We start from the raw sequence: 27987 nt of genomic DNA on the forward strand, positions 1-27987 counted from the left end.
CTTTACACAAAGACTGGATCTTGGTTCTGTCCAAAGGTGAAATAAAATCCATCTACAAGCACGTCCAAGAAGTAGTCCAGCAACTCCCCTGTGAAGCCACAACTTGTCATTTTACACTTTTTCTTTAGATGTTTTTATATAGATAAAACAAACGAGATATAGCGTGTAAATTAGTGAACTTTGAAGGTTATGTAAATGTCAACCGTCTCCTCCCTCTCTTCATATGTAACACAAAGACATGAGAGTGGTATCGGTCTCCTCATCTAACGCTCAGCAACAAAGTGAATAAATATATTTCCCAAAATGTCAAACTATTCCTTTAATGTTGAGGCAATCAGGATGGTATATTTGGACATAGTATTCTACAGTTTGTAATAAGTCAATCAAGATTTAAAGAGATCATAAGAACGTGGTAGGCAACAAACTGGATTTAGAGTCCTGTATATGCATTGCCTTTGTGTGTGTGTGTGTGTGTGTGTGTGTGTGTGTGTGTGTGTGTGTGTGTGCGCATGTGTGTCATTGTCTCTAACCCCCACTTGTTCACAGCACCTTAAACTGCTGTCAGATAGACAGATATATCTTTGTCTCTGAAGCAACAACATTGCTCTATTCAACGGTGAAGCAGTGACACATACTGTAAGTAGGTTTTATTTTTATATCGGATTTAACAGCAGACATACTTTATATTGTTGGATTACACATATTTTCTATGTAAAAAAACTAAAAGATGATACGGTAGGTGACAATATGATAAGGTTAAGACTAGGCCTGAGGAAAAGTTTTATTGAAATGATGAAATATATCAACAAAAACCTACAGTGTGTTTTAACATTTTTATATCAATGATCCTCACAGTAATACTCACAGTTATTTAGTCCAAATTGAGTCTGTAAACCTACAATAATCTATGATATTTATATTCTTATTTATCTTTTGAGTTTAAAGCAAATAATCTCCAGTTTAAATGGGTGTTTTTGTATTTCCATTGCTCTGTTTGAGCTGTAAAACAGTATGAAAATGTGTGTGCACCATAGTCTGGTTAAGGCATTGTTGCACTGGATTATAAAAATAGAGATTACATGTGCAAAAATATAAATAGCTGCTTTCATTGTGCCTTGGAATAGAAAACCAAAAATGGGTAAAGAGGTCTGTGTGTCTTTTATCGCTTGTAACTTTTCTTGAAATTACTGGATGTATTTTTGGTCCTGGACTGAAGCATATCTGCAAAATGTTCCAGCCGCAGTCTGACGACATTGGTCTGGACAGCAGAAAGAGGGTTTTATGTACAAAATGTGCTTGTTAATTCATAGTTTAAGTGTGAGAGTGTTTACAGACAATTTGAACATTATATTTTGTTTCAGATTAAACCACAATTGACACAAAAGCCAGACAGCATGCTTTGTGTATGTGTTTTTTTACTGACAGAAATGAAAAAACTGTTGAGGTGCTTGTGTTATTTTTTGTTTGTAAGATAAAGTATTTAGAGAGAATTGCAATTTTTTCGAGTGAGAGATTTTAAATCTCAACAGGCTCATTTTGGTTCGGAATCATGATAAAGAAACACATGCAAACCGTTTATTTGATTGACAATTGTTTCCATTGATGCAGAAAGATAGGCTTCAGTTTGGGGCATTTCGGCCCCTGATCTGATATGCAGATGAGCCTATTATCCAAGTCCGCCCACGTCTTTACTTGTTTTTAAATCATCACCAAGACAAAGGGCAGTTTGGAGAAAATCATTTCATGTATGAGGGTTTAAATGACTCATTATCTGTTGAAGGATGCTTATACAGTCTCAAACACTGATGTATGTATGGAGGAATGCTCTGAGTTACATAACAACAAGCTGACTTCCTGATAGCACAACCAAAATAATCATGACCTAAAATAACTTTAATAGCTGAATAGTTATCATGGGAATGCTGTTGATTCAATATAAACAACGTAATCTACAGAAAACAGCTTTTAGTAGTTAAAGAAGCAAATAAAATCACTGACCTCATGATGGTATTTACATATAATTTCATGAGGGTAAAAGAGTTTAAATTTCTCTGCACTGTTTGAGCTGCTGAGTCTCGACACTATGGGGGGGCTTTGCATTTTGTGTTTTTACTCTTTACATAAAGAGGTCACTATTTACATTACTCCTACTTGACGTGACATTAACGTTAGCATGCTAATGAAGTCTGGCCATTTTTCAGCAGGGTCATGTTATAGTAAATAGAGAAACACAGTGTAGACATATTCTCTGTAGTGTTTCTAATTTAATGGGGTTAATGATCCTGTACATAAATACACATGTTTTTTAAGGATTTGTAGTCATGCTTAGTGGCTCTATGAATGACAAGGTCTGTTGGTCAGTCAGTCCACCACTTTGGTCCAGACTGATATTTCTACAACTATTGGATGGATTGCCATGACATTTTTTACATACATTAATGATTCCCTGAGGATGAATCCTGCTGAATTTGGGGATCCCCTGATTTTTTTCTTTAGTGCCACCAGCAGGTCTAGGGTTTCAGTATTATCAGTGAGATGTATCAATATCTACAGGAATAGATTGGCACAAATTTTGGCTCACACATTCCTGAAATTTTCTCTTGTGACTTCAGCAAGTAGCCTACACATTTGACTTTATCCAATATTTTATTGTTTAGGACAAAATAGCTGCAAAACTAATGACATTCTCTTTAGTTCCACCCTGTTAGGCTTGAAAGAAAGTTGTTCCAATCAAAATATTTCAACATATTTTCAACATATTTGATATAATTATAAAAGTTGTGTGTAAATCACTGGATTCACCAGATCACTGAATCACTTACAGAGCTAAGGCTAACTTAGCTAAAATTTTCCACCCTGGTCTTTAGACCAATACTAAGGATTATTATTTGAGTGCCTGAGATCGGCCAATATGTTTTCCTGACAGTTAAACATGTCACTATTCTTACATAGGGCAAAACACATGAAAAACCATATTTTTTTCTCCAGTTATGAGGCCGAAATTTTTGCTGCATAACAGGACTAACTCAATTATTAAATGTTAGCATGCTAACACACTAAACTGGCATGGTTGACATTATACCTGCTAAACATCAACATGTTAGAATTGTGATTGTGAGCATGTTAGCATGATGGTGTTAGCTTTTAGCTCGAAACACAGCTGTACCAAAGGACAGTCTCCCATAGCTGCTAGCATGGCTGCAGAATTTTAGTCTTGTTATACTTTAAGTAGGCCTATATTTGGTAGCTTTTACTTATGTTTGCTTATAGTTATGTTTACTGAGTATAATTGTGAATGCTGGGCACCCCAATGTTTAGCTCACAATATTTTACTGGGTAAGAAAGTTGTATGCCTGAACTTGTATTGTTCTTCATTATTAGGATCAATCAGAATGAATATATTAGCGCTTGTGTTTGGTTTCACTTAGTTCTTCATGCCTCACAAAACCTCTCCATCAATGACATCAAGATTGATCGACCTGGAACACTTCTGTCACTTCTCTACAAAAATTTAAAAGTTTGACCAGATGATAAACACGAAAAGTTTTTTTATTTTTTTTTTTTATTATATTACATAAATCATGTCACAAAAAGTTCACCCTGTCTTCTCTGTGGAAAACAAACACTCAGCCCTGTAGATTTTGGCGTGTGTCACTGACTATATGTCCTCCGCTTGTTGAAAACAGAGTGACTCAGGACTTTTTCCACTACTCACTGGCTCACTATCACTCTGCAACACCTTTTTTTTTTTTACATTACATTCAGCTAGTTTCTGTCTTTTAAAGTATCTTTTGATGAAAACAGTTACAGGCTCAGTAGAAAGACAGGACACAACACTGTAGGTTCAAAGCTGTCAATATTTCACCTCATCTCTCTACACTTTTTGCTTTTGTGGTTCATAACATGCAAGTAAAGAAGAAAAACCATAAAAATCATATTTTGAAAAAAATACGAGCTGAGTAAAGACCTGAATTTTGTCATAGTTGGAAGTTTTTAGAAGTTTTTATGTCTCGTTGGAAAACTGTCAATGTTTTGGTGAGTTTGGTCGTGTCGTAAATTACAGCAGTGAGGCTAATATTCTTGTCGTGGTGTTTTAGGAGGGTTTGTTGGTTTATCAAGTTTACTTTCTCTTTCAGTTTAAGATTGTTCATGTAATATCGTTGAAGTCGGTGATGAATTTAGAAGTTGTATCACTGCAAATCAGTCTTGCTTTGTACTTACTGGGAATATAAATAAAAGAAAAACCATGGAAAACAGAGTAAAGGGAATTATTTACATCTCTGTAGTCTCAACAGAAAATCCATGTTGTACAGGAAATTAGGGTGGCAAATAAGTATTTAATTATTTTCATTATTGAATACTGTTGTCAATTAATTGTTTAGTGAAGTTCAGACAATAGTTGAAAAAGCCAGGTCACAGTCCTGGAGCTAAAGCTGATGTCTTCACATTGATTGTTTTGTCCAACCAACAGTCTAAAACTGAGAGATATTCCATTTATAATCATAAAAAAAAAAAAAAAAAAGAACAGAAATGAGCAAATTATCACATTTTAGAAGTTGGAATCAGCAAATGTTGGCTTTATAAATGACCTAAACGACTAATCAATTATCAAGATAGTTCATCTTGAGTTAATTTAGTCAATTTTCTGTTACTAATTGATTAAACAACAAACTGCAGTAATTTGACTTTACACCATACAAAAAGGTGTAGGTGTAGTTTATGAAGCATTCTTATGATGTCACAGCTTGTCTGTAGACATGTGAGCTATCCATCTGTCCACATAGTCGGGTCTGGAGGTCTTTGTTGTGGTGAGTTTTCTGTCTTGTGGCAACTGTGTTTTTCTGCTTGGCTGTCCACTGTGGAAGTGGGCATGTATGTAGCCAGGAAGCTGAGGTTTTCACTCATTTAATGTTTTTTTTTCTTTCTACAATTTTACATTGTGTTACAACATGAAGTGTTAATCTAAAAAAGTAATTTGGCTCTTACAGATGTACAAATGTCAAACTCTTCAGGTTCCATTAAATACATGTGAGTGTGAGCTTTTGCATTCATATATATATATATATATATATACAAATGACTTAAACGATAAATCAATTATCAAAATACTTCATCTTAAGTTAAGTTAAGTTAAATAGTTGATTGATTTTCTGTAACTATTCAATTAAACTACTAATCATTTCGGCACAACAGGGAATCTCTTAGACCTTTAACTTCAATAAAGATGAAAACCTCCCATATCAACACACTTTCCATTCACACCTAGACCGGAAACTGATGGAGATTAAATCTATCACGTCAAAGTTAGCATAAGTGACTGATAAGTTTCCAACACACTGCGGTAGAAATGGTTTAAGCTTTAATCTTTTTCTCTTATTTCTTTTTAGTTTATCTCAAACCTTATTACAAGCACTTCTACATATTCAGATGACCTCCTCTCTTTGTGGTGTGAGCTGATGCATTGTGATTTTTTTTCGCTTGCTATCACATAACCGTTCCACACTGCAGTCAAAACCTGCCTAATTTTAATCTCATATTTATGTCTTCAGACACTTATACAGAAGCTCTAAATCAAAATCTTACCAGACACATCACATTGTAGTTGTTTTAACAATGGAGTGGGGTAAAATTCCCCTTTACAGTTTTCCTCCCATAAAGGAAAACTTACAAACTTGAGTCTCTAAAGCAGAAGGAATTATCTAGAATCAAAAAGCACCTGTTTAACGGAAGAACAAGATGCTGGAGAAATGAGGCTTTGAGGGCGGACTGCAACTTCCTGTTGTGGCTTTTGTCACCCGTTTGTTAGTCTGCAAGCTTCATGCAGTCACAACCTGTGGGTGCTTACCTCTTGCTAAATATCTCATCCAGACATAGGGTACATCACAGAGCTGAAAGTCCTGAAAAAACATACTTTCTCTTAGTTAGTAACATAGTTAAGAGAAGAAGAGGAGGTGAGGTTCTCAGGATGATGTGTCTTTTGCTTTTTGTAAAAACTTGTAGCATTGAATGTTGTCCATTTTCAAATTGTATTTCCACAAGTAAGAGCTAAAAAGTTTAAAGGTCAGAGATCACACACTGTGAGTGTAGGCTACTAGTCACACATTGGGCATTTGAACCAGCATATTCCTAAAAACATTCAGCCTTTTTTTTAAATGCAGGCATTGCTTAAATGTTTTCCCTTTCTATCTTTCTAGTTAATTTCCACCATCTATACCCAGGACTCCAAGCCAAAGTCCAGCCCATCTCTCCCAGGTCTCACCATGTCCATCGACCCGGCGACCGAGCTGCCTTTCTTCTACGGCAGCATCAGTCGCTCAGATGCCGAGCAGCACCTGAAGCTGGCCGGGATGGCCGACGGGATCTTCTTGCTGCGACAGTGTCTCCGCAGTCTGGGAGGCTACGTCCTGTCTGTTGTGTGGAACCTGGAGTTTCACCATTACTCCATAGAGAAGCAGCTTAACGGGACTTACTGCATCGCAGGAGGGAAACCTCACTGTGGGCCTGCAGAGCTCTGTGAGTTTTACAGCAAAGACCCTGATGGGCTGGTGTGCATCCTGAAGAAACCCTGTCACCGCTCCCCGGATACACCGATACGTCCCGGCGTCTTCGACAACCTGAGAGAAAACATGCTGAGGGAGTATGTGAAGCAGACCTGGAACTTGGAGGTGAGGCTCTGCTGATATGAAGCTCTGCTGAGGCTCTGCTGAGGCTGTTGGGTACTGTGGAACAGTTACCTTTAATGGCCTTAAGTTTGTAGACTCTAAAAGTGAACGAGTTCCTACTTTTCAAGAAGTTAAAATAAGTTGTAGTATAACTGAATATGTAAATGCAAGAGATACGTGAATTAGGGATAATTAGCATTTAGTAATTAAAGGTTCCAGTGGTGGGATGTAACTAATTAGATTTACTGAAGTACTGTACGTACATACTATTTTGAGGTACATGTACTTTACTTGAGTAGCTCTGTGTGTATTCCCCACTACATTACAGAGGGAAACATTTTACTCTTTACTCCATTCATTTGACAGATGTAGTTACTGACCAGATTAAGATTTTACATAAAACTCATAATAAACTTACAAAATACAACACATTGATAAAGATCATTCAACTTGTCATATTTAAGATAACTATGTGCTGTTAGCTGTGCACCAAAGATACATTTTCCCTCTACCATTCTCACAAAGTTTCTATTTGAATAACTGTTTCCAATGATAACTGAGAAGTTAACAAGAGATCATATAAGCCAATATTTCACAAAGTTTCTAAAAGTTTAAAATATGAAAAAAAAGTGTAGCTGGATTTTGTTTTTTCTTCTTCCCTCTCGTATTAATCATCTTATGACCACTCAGATTTACACTACCGGTAAAAAAAAGTTTGGGGTCACTTAGAAATTTCCATTCCACTCCATTACAGACAGAATACCAGCTGAGATCAGTTGCATTGTTTTTTTAACCAGGGCAGCAGTTTTCAGATTACATTATGTGCTTACATAATTGCAAAAGGGTTGTCCAATGTTTTCTCAGTTAGCCTTTTAAAATGATATCAGATTAGTAAACAGAATGTGCCTTTGGAACATTAGATGAACTAGTGCAGTGTCCGTTGAAAATGTGCCTGTTTGGAACGGGCCGATTGCTTGGCCTGTGGTATTGCTGCTTGTAGAATTCACCAAAACCAAATTGTACCCCAAAATTACTTACAGAAGGGCCCCAAACCACTTCATATGCAACTCCCCTGTATACCCTACTACTAACTTACTGATTTACCTGACAGAGAACGTTGCAGATTCAGAATGTAATCACAAAATATCACAATGACAATGTGGAGTAATCAGACATTAGCCTCATGGACTCAAGGCGCAGTGTGCTACCCACCCGGCCCGTTATGAGAGCTAATCAGCAGATATCTGCATTAATCAACCACCAGAACGGACTGTGTGTGTGTGTGTGTGTGTGTGTGTGTGTGTGTGTGTGTCTGTGCACAGAGAGAGAGAGAGCGAGAGAGCGAGAGAGCGAGAGAGAGAGAGAGAGAGAGAGAGAGAGAGAGAGAGACGGTGTTGTGTCTTATGATCATTAACGAATTTAACACTGCAGCAGAGGTGTTCATTTCCATACAGGTTTAATGTCTTGACGGTTAACGGTGAAGTAGGGGATTTGATTCGCGGGGGTATTTTGGTGACGGTAACGTTATTAGTTAGCAGTATACTTAATTAACCTGGGGGAGTCTGATGAAAACTGATGTGTCTGCCCGGTTCAGCTCTGAGATTTTCCAAGACTGTATGGCTGCAGCCTGGAGCGTCCCATCTCATGCCGTCCCGCCTGCTGGCGTCCCCGAGCTTCTACTTTTCAAAATAAAAGCTGGCGTCTGGAATAAATTACTTTACTACTTTAATACTTTATTTTTTTTAAAGACACTGAGTGTACCTTAAGGAAAATCACAGAAAGAAACCATATTTGTCTGCAACCATAAATTGCTCTAGGTATAGAGTTATAATATTCGCTAACAAATGTCAACCAATGCTGATGCAGGTTTCATCAAATGTACGTTAACACAACAATAACATCCAGAAATCAGCAAACTATATGTATGGCTAAAATTGTTACTTTAACAGTTTAAACGTTTTTCAATTTATTGCAACAAACGTGCCATAGGCGTTGATTTCGGTGTGGGGACAGTGGGGACGCGTACCAGATTTCGTCATGAGTCATTTTGTACCCACCACTTTTTTTTGAAAACCTCTAGCTCAATTTAGTTAAAAAAAAGTCCATAACACATATAATTCTTGAGCGACAGATGCCAAAAAATCCAGAGCAATCTCTATCCCCACAGGGCAGGCATACACAGGCACCTACACACACACAAACACACACACACACACACACACACACACACACTCTCTGCTGCTGCGCTGGCTGCAAGCATCTCTGTTCACAACGCTGCCTGTCGGGACATTCTGCTTAACGTGAAAAAGCTTAACGTGGTTTAATGTACCTAAACAACGATCAATCATCACCTAATTTCTCATGGCCACATCTTATAATGAACACTTAAGCCTGTCAAAAGAACTAAACCGAAATCCAACGATTAAGTTCTCACATTCCAACGATTAGGTTCTCACATTAACATTTTCTTCTTCATTGGCGCCTATGGCGAGGAAAAAGCTTTTACCTAAATAATGATCAATGATTACCAAATGTCTCTCTCATATTGCTCACAACCACTGAAAACCGTCAAAAAAATCTAACCAGAAATGTGGTGATGATTGATCGTTGTTTAGGTACATTAAACCACGTTAAGCTTTTTCACATTATGACTTATAACGCCCATGAGAACCGTGGGGAGTCAACCCACAGCCGCTCCGCTGCCCTGCTGAAAATGTGAAGCAGAAACGCGTCACGTCAGATAACTTCTATAATAATTGCACTTTGGGTTGGATTTTTTGACAGTTTTCAGTGGTTATGAGGAGCAATATGAGAGAGACATTTGGTAATCATTGATCATTGTTTACGTACATTAAACCACGTTTTTATTCATTAGCTACAGGACAGCGTCTTTCAAACATGACCTGCTCGAAAGAGACAAAAAAAAGTAATGCGTCATTGTACCCAGCACTTCTGGAAATGTACTTCCAAATTTGCGTCTCTGTCACCAACACATTTCAAACCAAACTGACGCCCATGAACTTACCCGTATCTCCATCTGGAAAATAATTCGATTTCGTATTTTTGACCCTCTGAACTTACCTTGGACACGCATCGGCATGAGACGGGACGGCTTGACATGGGACGCTCCAGGCTGCAGCCATACCCGCCTCAGATTTTCTCGCATTGCACAGCGCTGTGAAGGAATAACTTTATATTCTGTGAAGAAACGAGCCTCCATTATGGTCTGGCTTTGAAATTCGGGAGAAGCCAGACCCATGTGACGCGTTCGTCCAATCAGCTGCCAGTTTTCATTTTTTGGGCGACAATACTGTCGGTACACGATCCGTTCTGCCTGCACGATCCGTTCTGCACATGCGCAAAATGTTCGCGCATGCGCGGTTGTACGAGGATTTACGACACTGCGCGATCTGTTCCACGCTTCCGGTCGACAGCCAAGCTAACGTTAGTTTAGCTAACAGCTAATTCGGCTAACTGCTAGCTGAGACAGCATGTAATAACTTTAAAAGACCCTCAAAATAAAACTTGAAAATAAACGTTGACATATATAACAAACACCTAACATATATAACAGCTGTTACATCAGTTCTACTTTACTTGTGCTCATTTAAAATACAATCACTCAATACTTGTCTTTATTGTTATTACTGTGAAGTCTTAATTTAGCTGTAGCCTGCTTTTCCCATTACGTTTGGCCGTCGGATTAGTGTGTCAGAGCCTTTAAGGGTCCTTGATGCTGGCCATCAAGGACCCTTACAGAAAAAAACAGTCACAGTTACTGAAATATTTTTTAAAATACACACACACACACACACACACACACACACACACACAATAAGCAGAACATCCATGTGATTTTGGAAAGTGCACATTTTTGTGTCTTTGTAGCCTATACTCAGTTTGAGGTCCGGCCCTCTGAAGTCCGACTTCAATCCAAAATCCTGTAGTTTTATGATTTGTCTCCTGCTGCAGACAGTCACACACTGAGACCAGTAGCCTTTTATCACTGGTGGGCTTCAGCTAAACAGCCAAACTGGCTCCAGATGTATGTGGACTCAGCAGGGACCAAAAGGAGCCAGAAAAGTCATAATGGCCCTCTCTCTCAGCAGTGTTGGAAACTAACAGTACATGTACTCAAGTACTATACTTTAGCACACTTTTGTGATACCATTTTCTCTTACTTTCTACTTCCACTCCATATATTTCAAAGGGAAATGTTGTACTTTTTATTCCACTACACTACTCCACTACTCCATTCATTTGACAGATATAAGATAAAATAAGATAGACTTTATTAGAGAGACAGAATTCCCTTATCACATGAGAATTTCCAAAACTCAAACGCATGGGGCCACATTCCCCCCCCCCCCCCCCCCATTCCATAGACAGCCTCCTGGAGGAAATGCCAAGCAGAGAAACACTGCTTTGGGAAATTGATAACGAACACATAAAAACTTTTGAAACAAACATGTACAGCTTGGACACCGCTGTCCTGCTCCAGGGCCGGCCCACTGAGAACGGTGAATGGCTGTGAGCAGCACTCCTCTCCTCCCAACACCAGGGTGTAGGGGTACGGCCTGGTCTGGTCTGTTGCCTGAAGGTACTCCACCATGTTTGTTCCGACCTGCAAATAATAATATTCCACAAATCAAGTACTTGAATGACAAAGACTGACAGCTAATGTTTTCTAACAGATTTTACAATTACAAGACCTGCATCACTAGATCTAAGGGGCTGTGTGAGTCTAGGAATACTCACAGGCTTAAGATCGATGAAGGCCTTCATGGCGTCAGACACTGTAGACCTCACGGTCTTTCAGGCCCATCCTGAAGACTGCAGGTGGCATCAGGCTTGGCAGAACCATCAGGGAAATGTCTTTGGAGCCTGTAAAGAAAGAAAATGGTTTGACTTAAGTATTATCATAGTTTATCAGATGAGTAGCTTATAGCTCAAAAAATGCACAAATCCAAATATTCAAATCTTAGGATTATGTTTATGTTATACCTTGTGACAAAGACCGTGTCTGCACGTGGAGTGTGTGTGTGTGTGAGAGAGAGAGAGAGAGAGAGAGAGAGAGAGAGAGAGAGAGAGAGAGAGAGAGAGAGAGAGAGACCCCAGCACATTTTTTAATAAGAAAATTACATTTAAAGTATTGCTGTGCACAATGGTAGACAGAGGAGTAGTGGTAAAATAAGAGGTAGCTAAACTATAGATTATGTGGCCATGGTAAGGTTAATAAAACCTCATGCCAATTGTTTGCCTTCTATAGTGGAGGAATTTCTGTCACTATCAAAATGATGGTGATGATGGGTAATCAAAATGTGATTCTGTTTAGGGAGGCATGGTCTTCAGTGGCATACACAGTGTTAGATTATTTTACATAATGCTCTTACATGTCAAGATGTTGTACATCTATACAAAATGGAGTATTGTGTAGCCTATAATTTCATTGGGGATGCATGAGGATAGGGTAGCTAATTTTTTAATGCTGACATATTCAACAGTATTAATAATAGGCCTATAGTACAACAATATAACATTTACCTGCAAAATGGTCCATCAGCTCCGGAAGTTGCCATTCTGGTAACTTTAATAACAGTAACTTTAATTTAACAAAGTCATCCATATTCAATCGCTACAGGGGAGAAGAACAAGATCTGTTAATGTTCAATCAATGTATGGAGGTGTATTTTGCAGTCTGTCTGTCTGTCTAGCTATCTATTTAGTGAAAATATAACGAAGTTGCTGTAATCTACTGCCATGTAGCTAGCTAGCTAGTGGTCTTTTCATAATCACTTAAAACAGTGTAGTGGTATTTCTACAATCAAAGTGTGTTAACTACACTAAACACACATTACTTTATCAACAGAATGCATGCAATGCACCTTCAATGCTTCGCTATTAGCTGTACTACTAGCTAGCTTACAGCATGAGTCAGCAATTAGCGCTAGCTAGCGGTTAGCATTAGCGATCTTTTTAAAACGTTATAATACCTCATATCATAGTGAATTTGTCTCGTGATTTGCCCCAGACACACACACAATGGGTATAAAAGCACTGTTCATGTGTCACTCCCTCAGAGAATTAGAAATATTCTCCAGTTAAATCTTGGGTAGCATGCTACAACATTAGCCAACTAGCTAGCATTAGCGCTATCATACTTGAACTTGCGCTAGACTTATAGCATGCATGAGTCATAGTTAGCTAGAAATCACTGTTGCTAAATGGATTATCAGAGCTAAAATGCTCCTCGTATCCGGCAATGCTGACTAAGTGTGGATATTACAACCCTATGTGTAGACCACCATGAATCAAGATCAAGTAAGTAACCAGTAACCGGAGCTAAAGTCTGCTGTTTGACTGCAAGCAACGTTGTAGTGAGCATAGGCTCCTTGCTAGCTGTTTGCTTAATTAGCATCAGTGGTAGCCGTTAGAGGGGGCAGTAACGGTTGCTTTCGGCAAAGTAAAGTAAAGTTATACAGGCTGTCCCGTTATGAAAAGAATGACTTACTAACAACTAGCGAGCTCATGTTTCTGTCGAAGACAGAGGTAGTGTTCTAAAAAATGAGAAATGACAAACCTTAAGCGTTTCCAGAAGTGGTCTCCCGCCTCGGAGGAAAAGAAAAAGGAGGGAACCCAAACTTGAATGTAACCAAACCACTGGGTTAAAATGATCACTGGTTGGGTTATTCAGATCAAGCAAGATTGAGGAACAGTCCAAAACCATTAACCCAACAACTGGGTTACTGAAAGTTACCCAATATGGGTTGAATATACATAATACAGGGTTAAACAGCCTCGACCCAGTGGTTGGGTTAATAAAATAACCCAGTATTTTTTAGTGTGCACACTGTGCTACATCAGCTCAAAAGAAAAAAAAATTACACACATCAGAATAACACAAATACACATTAAGTAGACATAGGAGAAAAAATATACATAAAGTATAAGAAATACAAAAAATAGAATTAGTTATAATAATAATAGTAATAAAACAAACATATTTACACAATAAACACCCTTATATAAACAGACACAGATAAAACAGATAAACACAGATATACAGAGGAATAAGGTGCGGATGAATAGAAATTACATATTGCACAGTTGGAGGTAACAGAGTAATAAATAAATAAATATGCATAGTTAATAATGTAGGTACATTGTACACATTAAAAGTTAGCACATAAGAAACATAAGACAAATGTATTAAACACAATGCACTGCAAAAGATTAAACCAATGGTTTCCAACTTGTTACTTTTGCTTGTGGCCCCATAGACATACCCCCTATACACTTCTTAAATACATAGGTTACATTATCCAGTATTTCACAAAAAAGGCAAGGATTAAAGAAAAGTTAAAAAAAAAATGAAAAAAAACTAATACATTTTTTGTTTTGTTTTTTAGTGTTAGGGTACAAGTGGCCGAAATGGGTTTCCTCAGGAGGGTGGCTGGCGTCTCCCTTAGTGATAGGGTGAGAAGCACAGTCATCCGTGAGGAACTGCTGCTCCTTTGCGTCGAAAGGAGCCATTTGAGGTGGTTCGGGCATCTGGTAAGGATGGCCCCATGGCGCCTCCCTGAGGTGATCCAGGCACGTCCAGCTGGGAGGAGGCCTCGGGGAAGACCCAGGACTAGGTGGAGGGATTATATCTCCAACCTGGCCTGGGAACGCCTCAGGATCCCCCAGTCGGAGCTGGTTAATGTGGCTCGGGAAAGGGAAGTTTGGGGTCCCCTGCTGGAGCTGCTACCCCCGCGACCTGACCCCGGATAAGCGGACGAAGATGGATGGAGAACAGTTTTTTTCTTCTTTCCTAACTTATTAATCATCTCATGACCCCTCTTATTTATTTTGTGACCCACTGGAGAATGGCTAACCCCTAAATTGGGAACCACTGGACTAAACTACTAAACATCATATAACTAAGTTAAACATAGCTGCATATAAACCAGCTACAACAGTAAAATGCTCTTTATGCATCGATGCGTCAGTATTAGTGATCTGATAATCATTTATCTTAGTATATCAGTCACAGGAGCCATTTCTCTGCATATACTTACTTTAAGTACAATTTGCTAGTAATAGCCTACTTTTACATGCAAAATGTGATGTCCACTTCTTTTAGAGTGCTGTATTAATATCTCTGCAGGATACCAGGTGTCCAGTGGCAACCACTTTTACAGACATTGCTGAATGAATTTGTGTCTCAATGTGTGAATTCTGCATGTCTATTTTTTCTGCTCAGGGAGAAGCGATGGAGCAGGCCATCATCAGTCAAGCTCCTCAGCTAGAGAAACTGATCGCCACCACGGCCCATGAGAAAATGCCCTGGTATCACGGTAAAATCACCCGGCAGGAAGGTGAGAGGCGGCTTTACTCTGGAGCACAACCGGATGGAAAGTTTCTGTAAGTTGCTCATGGTGATGTTTTTGCACCTCTTGTCTTTTTCGTTGTCAACCAAAGGTCAAAGGTCTTTATGCAGGTTTTAAGCAACACTGTTTTTTGTTTCTTAGAGTGAGAGACAGAGAGGAGTCGGGTACTTTTGCTCTCTCCATGGTGTACGGGAAAACAGTGTACCACTACCAGATCCTCCAAGATAAATCAGGGAAATACTCAATGCCAGAGGGAACAAAGTTTGACACGATCTGGCAGGTCGGTCATACCTCGTTCATTATCTAGTGATTATGTTGCAGCTAAGGACATTTTCAGAATTAAAATGTAATGTTATCTTAATCTCTCCAGCTGGTTGAGTACCTGAAGATGAAAGCTGATGGCCTGGTGACTATTCTCGGGGAGGTGTGCGTTAACGGAAAAACTGCTGGAAGTAGGTCTACTGAACATCTTATTTTCTTTTCTCAGTCATGTCAACATTATGTATTACCTGCAAAACTCGCTGAGTTTCCAGTTCATGTTTGTGGGTTATTTGTAACATACTTGTTCATTGTTACACTTACTACTGAAATTGTTGATATAGGCCTAAATGTAATCTGTTTTATAATCTTTCAGAGACACCCAGTCTTCCTGCAACAGTGAGTAGTGATAACATCCTGCACTGTTTAAGTCAGCATATGTTTCTTTATCTGAGATTTATTTTAATGGAATGTTACTCTTTCAGAGGCGGCCCGGCACAAATGGATACACACCGCCACCTCGAGGTCAGTCACCTGAAGTACAACCAGCTAAAACCTCTTATACTACACATACAGTTATACTGCAACATTACTGTAAACACACATATTTAGCTGCTCTGTTATATGCACTTGCAGCAAAATAAGTTTGAGGGAATCTATATATAAACCAACACCACATACCACAGATTGTATAGCAAGTTTGCAATGCCTGTCCCTATATAGACATAGATAGATAAAATAAAATCAAAAACTGAATAAGGAAGTATAAACAAAACAGTACAAAACACAAACAATGATACAATCAGTAGTATAAGAAGTATTCAGACCTTTTACTTTAGTAAAAATACCGATACAACAGTCCTGCTGTAAAAGTAAAAGTCCTGCATTCAAAATCGTACTCAAGTAAAAGTATATGTGTTATCAGCAAAATGTACTTAAAGTATCCAAAGTAAAAGTACATAATATTACAGTAGGCCTATATTAATATTAAATTGTTAGGGTTAGGGTTAGGGTTAGGTTAGGGTTATGGTTCATGTATCAGCAGGTGGAGGGAAAGTTTATATAGTGTTGGGTAGTTTAATTTGTAACAATGCGCCATATTTTGTATACTGATCATTTACTTTGTGTGTAAAATCTTAATCTGAAAAATAACTAGTGACTTTGGCCTGTCAGATAAATGTAGTGGAAAAAACTACAATATTTGTCGCTAAAATGTAGTGCAGTAGAGGTATTTAGTAACATAAAATGGAAATGCTCAAGTTAAAGTACCTTAAAAAGGTACTTGAGTACTTTCCACCACTGCCTGCAATCCTTTTACAGTTACTGCAGCAGCATTAAAGCCAGACGTGCCTACAGACCGCGAGGTTCTGCCGATGGACTCCAATGTATTCAACCCGTACCACAACCCGAATGAAGTGAGGAAGTTCAACATCCAGAGGACTCAGCTGCTGATCGATGAAGTGGAGCTCGGCTCTGGGAACTTTGGCTGCGTCAAGAAAGGAAGCCTCAAGACTGATTCGTGAGGACTGAAACATTATCAAACGACAGCTGTATAAAAGTTTCACTACTGAACCCAGTGCCCATCCATATGCCACATGGTTTTGCAAGCACATATATACTATCTTTAAAGTTCCCATCCAAAATGTTATGTTTGTCTTCTCTCAGGGGCCATGTCGATGTGGCCATTAAAGTGCTGAAGAGTGACAACGAGAAGCTGGTGCAGGAGGAGATGATGAGGGAGGCAGAGATCATGCACCAGCTGAGCAACCCCTTCATCGTCCGCATGCTGGGACTGTGCAAGGCTGAGAATCTGATGCTGGTCATGGAGATGGCCTCTGCCGGACCTCTCAACAAGTTCCTCTCCACCAATAAGTAAGTGAAGCATAGGCATATGATAATTTAGGAATAAACATCATCAGTATGGATTTTGGTACAGTTGCTCCATGTAATTTATATCATACTTGGTAAGGAAAGTACCCTATACTGTAATTCAAGTCTTTTTTTATATAGCCCCAAATCACAATCTTTATTTATTTAATTTTGCATGTGACCCCTTAAAATATAGCAGTGTCTACTTTTGACCACACTGATTTTCCCTTCTCAGATAGTTTGATTTAAAGCATTTGTGGATCCTTAAGTGTTGAAAGTATCCAGTGTTTCCCAAAAAAAAAACTTTTCTACACATTCTTGTGTAGCAAAATACGTTTTATCTCTTTAATCATATTTGACTACTCAGATTTATGCACCCCAAGGTTTGGAACCGATAACATTCAACACCCTCTTATCCTCAGACCCTTGATTTCAATAAGAGAAAAATTCCATTTCTAAAAGGGAAAAAAACAACCATATTCTTCATCATCTTCTGATTTTTGTGAAGATCAGTATTTTTGTCCCCACAGGGATACTGTTACCACGGAGAACATTGTCAATCTGATGCACCAGGTGTCAATGGGAATGAAGTATCTGGAGGAAAAGAACTTTGTGCACAGAGACTTAGCAGCTCGTAACGTCCTGCTGGTCAACCAACAGTTTGCCAAAATCAGTGACTTTGGGCTCTCCAAGGCCCTCGGAGCAGATGACAACTATTACAAGGTGCACATCATCAGATTGTCGCGCTGCATGACAAAGTGACACAAATGTTGAACTACTAACGGATGGAAGCAAAGAGATTCCTAGCATTGCAGCTAACACAAACAGACAGCGTATCTTAAATTGATTGTTTTTTTCTGGGAATTACTAAGCTCCCCATAAAGGTGTTACCGGCTCTGTTGAAACTAAAGTAAACACTCAATTAATTTCCTTTTTACTGGTTTACTGATGTACATCTGGAGGGAGTGTAGGGATCAGAAAGTCCCAGGAATCCCTGACTCCAATGAAATATTATAAAACTAAACACTAGACTGTAGAATTCAACAAGACTTTCACTGTTTGATAAATATTCGCCCTACACTGATTTCTTTTTTTCTTGGCAACCCCACCCGTCCCTCAATGTCCACATCCACCAATCATTCACTTGTGACATACATGAACTCACATCACTATTAAGTGAAATAAAATAGGACTCAATCACGAAAAAGAAAGGAGACAACAATTTTAAGCGTTGTTAAATTAGGTATGCTAATTAGCTTACGTTTTTCTCATTTTTTCAAAAGGGCCCTTTACCCTTTAAGTACCCTAACAGTATGTTGGCTCTAAATATCAATACTAATGTAGGCTACCTTTCATTGACATGCTGCTTGTTGTCATACATGTTGTGTTGTACAGGCTCGTACTGCAGGTAAATGGCCTCTAAAGTGGTACGCTCCAGAATGTATAAACTTCCACAAATTCTCCAGTAAAAGTGACGTGTGGAGTTTTGGTATTACCATGTGGGAGGCCTTTTCCTACGGAGGGAAACCTTACAAGGTAACAAGTGTGTATGCAGAGCATCATCCAAGTCATCTATCAACATTTCAGTTGTACATATTAACTTGAATTACAGCTCTTTTTGTGTCCTAATTTTGTCTAGAAAATGAAAGGACCAGAGGTGATGCGCTTCATTGACAGCGGGAACCGCATGGAGTGTCCGCCAGCATGTCCAGAGCGAATGTATACAGTGATGAAAGAATGCTGGACATACAAGTAAGAAACTGACACTTGTGCATCTTAGTTTGTTAAGTTTTATTGGATATTTATTGGGATCAAGATCCCTATTACAAGAGATCAGCATAGTAGCCTACTGGAAAACAGTCTTTCCCAGTTCAGGAACGTGCTCTTGTGAAATGTATACTATATGTCTTTTTGGAGTTTAGAACAAATAATTAATTAATAAAGAGGCATAGGCTAATATTGATCCTTGTGGGACACCTTTATGAACCAAAGGACTTAAACCACCAATGGAATGCAGTTTATTGAACAAAATATTATGATCAACAGAAAAGGCTTGGGCTTGCCAACCACAACAGCTGTCGCAGCAGTTGTTGTACTATGACCAGGTTAGTCTGGATCAACGGAAGTACATTTCCAGGATAATTGCCTGACGTCCCTCACCTTCCGCTCTCTGTCTGTTGCCGTTCTCACACTCTATTCGCTTTGGGAAACAACAACAAACTTTGAGCTAGCAAGCTGCATACTGAAAAAAATGGCAAGTTTTGAAGATAATTTGGATCGTGCAACAAGGCAGACCTGCTTGGTTCTTTCGGGGAATGATTGTAAGGTCTTACTTAGAATATGTTTACGGCATTTACTATCTAACTGGGACATTTGGGACCGATTGCCGGGGTTTGCTATGGACGAAGTACACACGGCGATACACTGGTAAGAGCAAATTACTTTTCACCATGTATCAGCAAATTTAAACACCAAAACATTTTGCAGAGCAACCGTCGCTGCAGCTGAAGCTTAGCGCCGCTCAAGACGATTGTGATTGGTTTAAAGAAATGCAAACAACCCAGAGCATATTTCCTCCTATCCCAGAATGTATGTGTGGTGTAGCCAGACCTTACTCCACAGCACTGTGGAGCCAGGTCTGGCAATGCGAGACTATGACCAGGTGTAAAGCCTGACTGCTGCGGCTAAAGGACATTATTTTCCTCAGTGAGAAAAAAAGACAACGCACCATATAATGTGTTGTATTTGAGATTCTATCAGCGTCAGACAGCACTGTGACATCATAATATCTTGTGGCATTGCCTTCCTTTGATCACAACCTTTCAAATGGCTGTTTTGGGCCCCTCCTCTCTTACTAGGCATGAGGAGCGTCCTGACTTCAAGAAGGTTGCAGAGTACATGAAGTCTTACCATTACTCCATATCGAACAAGGCCAAGCCTGAGGGAGCTGCAGCCGCAGCCGCTGCCGCTGCCGCCGAGCCTATCAAGTAGACAGAAACAAGGCACATTCTGTCCCAGTGCTGCACAAAGCATCCTTTCAACTGGCCAATAAACAACTAAAACAAAGAACTTTTTATGAACGGTGCACACTGACCAGCTTCGACTACAGTACCGATACAGCTTAACAGGCCTCAGTGACAATAAATGTGCATTTGTAAATTGGACTTCAGTGTGTCGGCCATGTAAGGAGCATTTCTGTCCGTCTGTCTGTCTGTTGGGATTTGAATGTTAAATATTAACGTCATTGTATTGATGAACAAACTTATTTTATATTCTGCTATGTTGGAGTATAATGGGAGTATATGTTACATTGACAAGTTGATTTTTCCCTGTATCTTTTCATGCAAAATAAACTATAAGTAGAAATAAACTGATAGAACTGTACGCTTTAATATCATTCTCTTAACATTCCTGTAAAGTCAGTGATTAAAGGTAAGATTTTGGTCTACTTCAACACAAAGTTCACCTGTAACATGCAGGTTATAAGTGGAGTTCATAATCATATAAGCCTGCTACACGCACTGTTTGTTTTTTTGGAGATACCATGGAGTGAAAACAATAGACCGCATATAATATAATCATTAATTCATCTTACTGCTAACTTACAGAAGGATGACCAGGATGTTTCAAAACTTTATTAAGCATGTAGCAGAAAAATATGGGGAATAACATCCTAGTAACCTGCTATGTATACATGTGAAGAGCCCTACATCTGGATCATCTACATTGGAAAAGCTCAAGGCAGATTCCATGCAGTCTTACCTTTAATAGTATCCCCAAAAAAATGGCTTAAGTGAAAATATTGGCAGAGTTTTCTAAATTTAATGGAGAAATATAGCCATTTATGATGTTTTTGTATTGTACTAAGTAAATAAATAATCTGTATATAAAATGGGCAATTATGTGTTGAAATACATATAAATCTTGAATTATTGAAACGACTTTAAAGCAGATATTTCCTTTGGTTTTCCTGTCAGTAATTCAAACATGATGTTTTGTGGTTTATTATAACTGTGTTGTTAAGTTAATTAGGTTAGTCAGGCTGCCCCCTGCCATAGGGCCCAGTCACATTATTTCAAAGGAAGTACTTCTGAGCTGCCAGGCAACAACTGAAGGGCAAGCGACACCGGAAGTTGATGGATTAGTCTTCAAATTAATGGCGTAAAGTTTTTACAGAATAAACCATTTGGCCTTTACGTGGCATGTTGCATTCGTATTGATCATATTACTTATTTTAAGTTAAGTGCTTACAAATAACTGTATTTAAATGCTGCATTACATTACATTGGTCAAATGGATACATTATTTTGAAGGTTCTGACCGGAGGTTTCCATCAACGTCTCTAACTCGACTCTGGTATAACGTTACTTTTCGTTTTGTAGGGAGGAGTCAGACGTTAGTTTCTTTATTAAAGTGACATGTTTATTGAATTAACAGTAATTATACAACATGTATCGCACCACCTATCCATAATGTAGTCTATGCAGGTTGTAGACGTAAAGCTTTTGATCGGTAACAAGATAATTTTCGGTAAAAAAAAAGATCTAAGGAAACTGACGGAACAGGAAGGCGGAACAAGTAAGTTCGTGAAAGTGGCTTTCAACTGTGCAATTTCGTCACCGTTTGATCATCCATCTGAGATAATGAATGTTTTACACGGTTTTTTATTTAAGATTGAATGAGAATTAAGTATAAATAATGTGGGTTTGTCCTGGTTTGTTTGTGTTTTTAGCTGTTTTAGAAAGCAACAAGTCCGACCGAGTTAGCTAACTGGTCGCGTCACGAATAAACTTCGTACAGTCGTCATGTGCCCTGCTGTTTAATCTCCTTCTTTTATCCCTTTAACTGTGCTTAAACGATACACAGTCCGCATTATTATGAAGATGAGGGCGCCTATATTTAGATAGAGGTGTAAATAAACGCCCTGTTATATCGGTTGCAGACGGTTTGACTTGGTTTGCTTGTATTGTCATTCCGCAGATTCTTGGTTTCACGGCGGAATTAACGTTAGCTAGTGCCTGAAATAGGAAATGACTCATGTTCCTTTGAGGCGATGTTTTATCTTTAATGCAAGCTGCTGTCACTGTTGAGACTTTTTCGTCTACCTGAGTTGATGCAAAAGGTGAATTCAGGTTGCCATTAATACATTTGGCCTCCTCACTTTTCTCGCCATTAAGTGGTAGATTATACAATAATAATACATTTAGTGATAATCATTAACTCTCACATTTATATGTCCTTATGCCATAACTGCATGGCTTCATCTTGACATGACCTCCCTCTTTTATGCCACCTCTCAAGATTATTAAGATTTCTATTTTCCTAAGAAGGTGGGTGAGGGGTTTATTATTTGTCACATCTCTGCAAGCAACTTTTAGGCCCAAGACAATGCAAAAACTGGGACACAGCTATTGTTGTGTAATTTCCCAGCCAGCTCTGATGTATTGCATGTTTAAAAAGATTACTTGATAAGTAGATCAACAGAACTATTTCTATAATAATTTAAGTCATTTTAAAGCTTGTATGCCAAGTAATACCTAGTTCAGGCTTCTTAATAGTGAGGATTTGCTGCTTTTTTTTTAGGTTTTGGACTCTTGGAAATTGTGATAGGCAGTTGTCTCTATTTCCTGACATCTGATAGACCAAATGATTAAATGATTACTCCATAAAATAACCATAAGAGTAGTCAGTAAGGAAAAAAAGTTGTTCGTTGCAGCCATAGGTTTTAATATTTTGTAAAATATAAGGAATAAGTTGTACCCTAAAACAGCCTTGACAGGAAGTATGCATTTAAATGAAAATGTACATCTATTATTCAAACTCTGTCCCTTTCTTTCTTTCTTTCTTTCTCTTCCCTCCTTTAATCATATGCAGGATCACAGCCTGAGTCGAAACAAATACCAAAAGACAGTCCATAACAAAAACTCTGCACTGGTTGTTTATACAACCTTTTGACTACTTCCATTTCAACAGTAAATAATCCACCTGACGCATTCAAACAAATCCCCCCGGCGCCACATGCAACCATGTCCATGGCCCTGAAACAAGTCTTCAACAAAGACAGGACATTCCGGCCCAAGCGCAAGTTTGAGCCCGGGACGCAGCGCTTCGACCTGCACAAGAAGGCCCAGGCGTCTCTGAACGCAGGGCTAGACCTGAAGCAGGCCGTGCAGCTGCCCCATGGCGAGGGCCTCAACGACTGGGTGGCCGTCCACGTGGTCGACTTCTTCAACCGCATCAACCTCATCTACGGCACCATTAGCGACTCCTGCACCGATCAAACCTGCCCCGTCATGTCCGGTGGGCCCAAGTACGAATACCGCTGGCAGGACGAGCACAAGTACAAGAAGCCGACGGCACTGTCGGCCCCCAAATACATGAGCCTGCTCATGGATTGGATTGAGGTACAAATCAACAATGAGAACATCTTCCCCACCAACGTTGGTAAGTGTTGAGTTTCGCTACAGATGGGGTGTTAAGACTTTGGTTCCTTAAACGCTCCATGCTGTGATCCAGAATTAGGTCACAGGCTTTTTGGTTTTTGAGTGTCTTCTAAAAGAAAGAAACTGTGTCTTAGCTGTCAACATCCAAGAGATCCTACTGTAAAGGATCTCTGGGGTTGGTTCAAGTCTCTGAGTCAGGTACTTAACTCTGCTTGTGTGCAAACCAAGCCACCACCCATTCATAGGCGATGTCCACAGATTCCCAACGTCACAAGTAGGTTAGTGACCAGCCGTTACTTTCATTGTCATTTAAGCTATTTCAAATCATTATCTGCCCCATAAAACGTCACACAATAAGAATCAGTGCAAACAGTCAAACCCCCCTCAGTGTTGTTCAATTAATAATGATTCAGATTCTCACAGTTGAGATGATCTCACTCAGTGGTTACCAACCTGGGTGTCAGGTCCCCAACTGTGTGTCGCAGGATAAATTTGAGGGGTCACAAGATGATTACCAAAAGAGGAAAGCACAAAAGAACATATTTATGCAACACAAATGTGCCTCTAATGATTGCCTTTTGTCCTGTAAAATACTGAATTGTTTAGATTCTGGGGAACTGAAAAAAAAAATATTCCAATAACACAAAACGTTTTTTGATTGAACTGGTCATAACTGGTAGACACATGCAACAGAGATGTTTTAGTTTTAAGTGGTCACAAGCTTAAAAAGGTTGGGAACCACTGTTGCATAACGTGCAAATATTGGTATTTTTACTTCTTAAATGACTAAACGATTACTTGCTTTCAATGGCCTAATCATGTCAGCACTAGTCACACGAAAGACCAAAGCAAAAGCCACTTAAATGATTACCATGTGATGAATACAAAGGAAAATGAGATACAGATAACATTCTGCAGAGTATAGGCATTTCAAATCTGAAGCCACTGTTGTTTTTCCAATAACCAAAAATGTTTTAGATTAAATCTGCAAGGCCACATTTATTAGATTACCTACAGTGTTGCACATTGCAAACACTACCAGTTAATCTTCTGCCGCTGTGGCATTCTCAGTTTCTTATTATCTCAGTCTGTAGCTCTGTACTTGTGTGCATGCCCTGTGCTGTGGCTCGGCATCTGACTAACTACAGAAACATCCAAGCAATGGATTTAAAAATGGGTCAGACAATGTACAGGAGGCTATGAATAGAAACAACCTCTAACACGCGTGTCCTCTGGAAGAGATTCCTGAAATGTTATTGAATTAGTTGAATTAGTCAAAGCAAAATGACGTACTAAATTAATCACTTGGTGCAAGCAGAGGCTTATCCCCCAGAACAAGTTGTGTTGATTTTCCATTCACGTGTGACGTGATACTGGCTGGGTCCTTTAACATGCTGGTATCCAACCTGAGGGACTCCAGAGGACAAAGAAACACATTGAAAGATAATCTCAGTTAAAATATTCAGTAACCATTGCATTAAATACATCAGTATTTCAAATGTGTTCCTTTCTGTGAAGCAAATAGCAAAAGGTCATCCTGGATTGACCGCGGTGTTCTCCCGTCTCCATCTCTTTGACTCGCAGGTACTCCCTTCCCTAAGACCTTCATGCAGGTGGCTAAGAAGATTTTGTCTCGTCTGTTCCGGGTGTTTGTCCACGTCTACATCCACCACTTTGACCGCGTGAGCCAGATGGGGGCCGAGGCTCACGTCAATACCTGCTACAAGCATTTCTATTACTTTGTTACTGAGTTCAACCTCACGGACCACAAAGAGCTGGAGCCTCTGGTGAGTCAAAGAAGGGATACAATCTAACGTGGAGCTAAATACAAAAATAAATAAGATTATGTTCTGTAATAATGGAATTGAATACACTCAACAATACATTAGTTAAGCGGTGTTAAATCATTTTTTCTGAAAAAAATAGCAGTGTCAGACATAAGCAAAAATCTATAACTGTATAACACCTATCAGTATATCCAAAGTCACATAAAAATGACCAAACTGAGGTACTGCATTAATGTACAAAATAACATAAAAAAAGAGCCAGATTCTGGATTTTGAGGCCGATATCGATATTTAAGTGTTTAAAACTTTGATAACTGTATCGCCTTATTATTTAACTTATATAGACACATAACATACAAATGTTGATAAGGATCACTAGTATTTGTTTTTTTTAAAGAATTGCAACCAAGATACTGTACTTAGCGGTACATTTAACAGTTGATAAATAAACTTGTCTGCACACCCTGGTGGACAAATTATGTAATCGAGGCACTGTTTCTAATTTACGTCAAACATATCTTACTTAAAGCTATAGTGCATAGTTTCTGTCGCTCCCATGAGGAATTCTAAGTAATGACAACAAAACTGTCGCCGCGTCCACATGATACAAGCCTTCCGTGATCGTGCACCGCCCCCACCCCTCCTCCACGCAGTAACTAGTAGCCAAGGAGGACACGGAGGATTAAAACCACATGATGGACTCTTCAGAAGAGGTAATTATCTTCACTTGAGATGACACAATCTTCTGAACACAGCCAAGCTGAGAAATACAGAGAGTTGTGTGGAGCTGAAAGTCTTAATTAGCTTTGTAGCAAGTCATTTGGCAATGGCTTGAATGTAACGGACGTTCATTAATATAAAAAAGTTACGCACTGAACACATCAAACACATCATGACTGACATGACTGAAAAATATTCCTTTGTTTATATAAACTGTGCAAAACAACATATGTCTCCTTATCAAAACTGCAACTGAAATTGTATTTTATCTTAAATAACAAAAATTAATAATAATAATTTGAGTTTTAAAATCAAATAGAAACTAAAATCTCTTCAGATAAATAAACAATAAATAGAAGACGAAGAAAAACAAGTGAAATCAAAACTAGATTACGTCCTTGGCCGTTTAAAAACTGCAGCGAGATTTTTTTTAATTATTATTTTTATTTTTTTTATCTCAACCAGTTGTAATCTTCACACATTTATATAGATTTATAACCGATTCACAATGCATTGTTACATCCCTACTTTAAAGACAATCAGTCATGCTGAATTACTGCACCACCCTAATTGATATTATAGTGTGATTGATTGTCTGCTGATTGGTAATTGATTGCTGATGACCCCTCCGCCCACTTGGGTGAGACTATATGTTCTGTGTGTGTTCGGCATGCCTCATGCTGTAACAAAGGCCTGTGTGACCAAAAGCTTAGACAATCAACTGGATGTTTGCAGTTAGTGTGCAGATGTTTTGACCTTTTTTATTTGCAATTTTCTTTATATCCTTCTAGTCTTGTGATAGTGTGCGGTAGCTTTTGAAATTTCCTCACAGCTCCAACAACAGTAGATGAAAATTGTTTGTTGTGGTCTCTATCGGTTGCCCCCCCCCCCCCTCAACATTTGGGGGTATATAACATGAGGAGTATTTCCTTCACTGCTCTAACTCAGCGTTCTGTGTGCATTGTGTTTGCAGAAAGAGATGACCTCTCGAATGTGTCACTGAGGGAGCACAACTGACCTGTTGACACGCCAGACCAACACATCCGTCCATATAGAGGACTGCAGAACAAAAAGAACAAACAAATTAACAAAAGAGTCTATTTTTTATATTTAAGTACTGTAATCTATTTTAGCCACATACTGTAGGTTTTAACCTTGTCAGATGCGGTGTTCTGTTCCTTTTTTTAAAAGCGTTTTCAAACATTTTATCAGAGCACAGTATTAAGACGTGTATGTTTGTGTTGATGTTTTTCTATTTTATTTGAATCTCAATCATTCCAGGATGCTTTTTGTCTGTCTGTTCCGTTCTGTCTAAAATGAGTATTTCTTACTGTACATCTATAAAATCAAGTTGTTACATTAAATGATTCTCTACTGTTATAATTGGAATTTGGTAATCAGTATTTAAATTAAAACTGACTGGTTTTACTTTCTGAAGCTAATAGTACTGGGCTAAAGCCTAACCTAATACATTGATTTTGTCTGTCCCAGATTTTTCTGTAAAATAGTTTTACCACTCACATCTGAACAATCAATGCAGTAATTTAGTATTTTTTTCAGGCAGAGAAAGTATTATGTACAAATGTTAAAATGAGAAAAATAAAAGTTTCTGAGAGAATTCTGTATATTTTGAAGATCATTTCAGACATTTAAATATATTTGGGGCTTGGTATCATTTATATAAAAGTTATACACACAATTATAAATGAATTAATAATACAGTAATGCCCTGTTGGTGACTCAGACATTATCAAGTCTGTGTCATTGCACACTTTGGGCCTCAGGCCACAAGGCAGGTTATCAGATGTCAAACCTGCAGGTGTTTGTTGCAGATACTTGGCAGCTAAAGGTCACACGAGACTCGAACCTCACATGC

The 27987-nt window shown here is 38.8% G+C and overlaps 2 protein-coding genes across 7 annotated transcripts; both read left to right on the forward strand.

Moving 5' to 3' along the window:
• Positions 1–537: 537 nt before the first annotated feature.
• On the forward strand, positions 538–20535 carry LOC116056274 (tyrosine-protein kinase ZAP-70). Of its 5 annotated transcripts, none has more exons than XM_036007462.1 (13): positions 538–636; positions 6195–6665; positions 14908–15068; positions 15176–15314; positions 15405–15486; positions 15669–15691; positions 15778–15829; positions 16628–16811; positions 16958–17164; positions 17692–17884; positions 18557–18697; positions 18801–18913; positions 20020–20535. In XM_036007462.1, exons 2-13 carry the CDS (start codon positions 6261–6263, stop codon positions 20150–20152), a joined length of 1833 nt encoding a protein of 610 aa, XP_035863355.1. In that variant the 5' UTR covers positions 538–636; positions 6195–6260; the 3' UTR covers positions 20153–20535. The 5 variants fall into 5 exon arrangements, with proteins under 5 accessions (XP_035863355.1, XP_031164307.1, XP_031164312.1 ...); XM_031308447.2 differs by having other exon boundaries at positions 15778–15823; positions 16622–16811; XM_031308452.2 differs by having other exon boundaries at positions 15778–15817; positions 16622–16811.
• Positions 20536–21488: 953 nt separating this feature from the next.
• Positions 21489–27736, forward strand: mob3a (MOB kinase activator 3A). Of its 2 annotated transcripts, none has more exons than XM_031308454.2 (4): positions 21489–21739; positions 23036–23605; positions 25189–25391; positions 27085–27736. In XM_031308454.2, exons 2-4 carry the CDS (start codon positions 23188–23190, stop codon positions 27112–27114), a joined length of 651 nt encoding a protein of 216 aa, XP_031164314.1. In that variant the 5' UTR covers positions 21489–21739; positions 23036–23187; the 3' UTR covers positions 27115–27736. The 2 variants fall into 2 exon arrangements, with proteins under 2 accessions (XP_031164314.1, XP_031164315.1); XM_031308455.2 differs by lacking the exon at positions 21489–21739 and adding an exon at positions 22409–22491.
• Positions 27737–27987: the final 251 nt, after the last annotated feature.

This window comes from Sander lucioperca, chromosome 11 (assembly GCF_008315115.2).
Source record: "Sander lucioperca isolate FBNREF2018 chromosome 11, SLUC_FBN_1.2, whole genome shotgun sequence".
Taxonomy (NCBI): Eukaryota; Metazoa; Chordata; class Actinopteri; order Perciformes; family Percidae; genus Sander; species Sander lucioperca.

What these genes read in the sequence shown, in the direction of transcription:
- LOC116056274 (XM_036007462.1), top strand. Translation starts at nt 6,261, where the DNA reads ATGTCCATCGACCCGGCGACCGAGCTGCCTTTCTTCTACGGCAGCATC. An exon ending in AGCAGACCTGGAACTTGGAG is followed by an intron (nt 6,666 to 14,907) that starts GTGAGGCTCTGC and finishes TTTTCTGCTCAG; the next exon opens with GGAGAAGCGATGGAGCAGGC. An exon ending in AAAGAATGCTGGACATACAA is followed by an intron (nt 18,914 to 20,019) that starts GTAAGAAACTGA and finishes CTCTCTTACTAG; the next exon opens with GCATGAGGAGCGTCCTGACT.
- mob3a (XM_031308454.2), top strand. Translation starts at nt 23,188, where the DNA reads ATGTCCATGGCCCTGAAACAAGTCTTCAACAAAGACAGGACATTCCGG. An exon ending in CATCTTCCCCACCAACGTTG is followed by an intron (nt 23,606 to 25,188) that starts GTAAGTGTTGAG and finishes TTTGACTCGCAG; the next exon opens with GTACTCCCTTCCCTAAGACC. An exon ending in ACAAAGAGCTGGAGCCTCTG is followed by an intron (nt 25,392 to 27,084) that starts GTGAGTCAAAGA and finishes TTGTGTTTGCAG; the next exon opens with AAAGAGATGACCTCTCGAAT.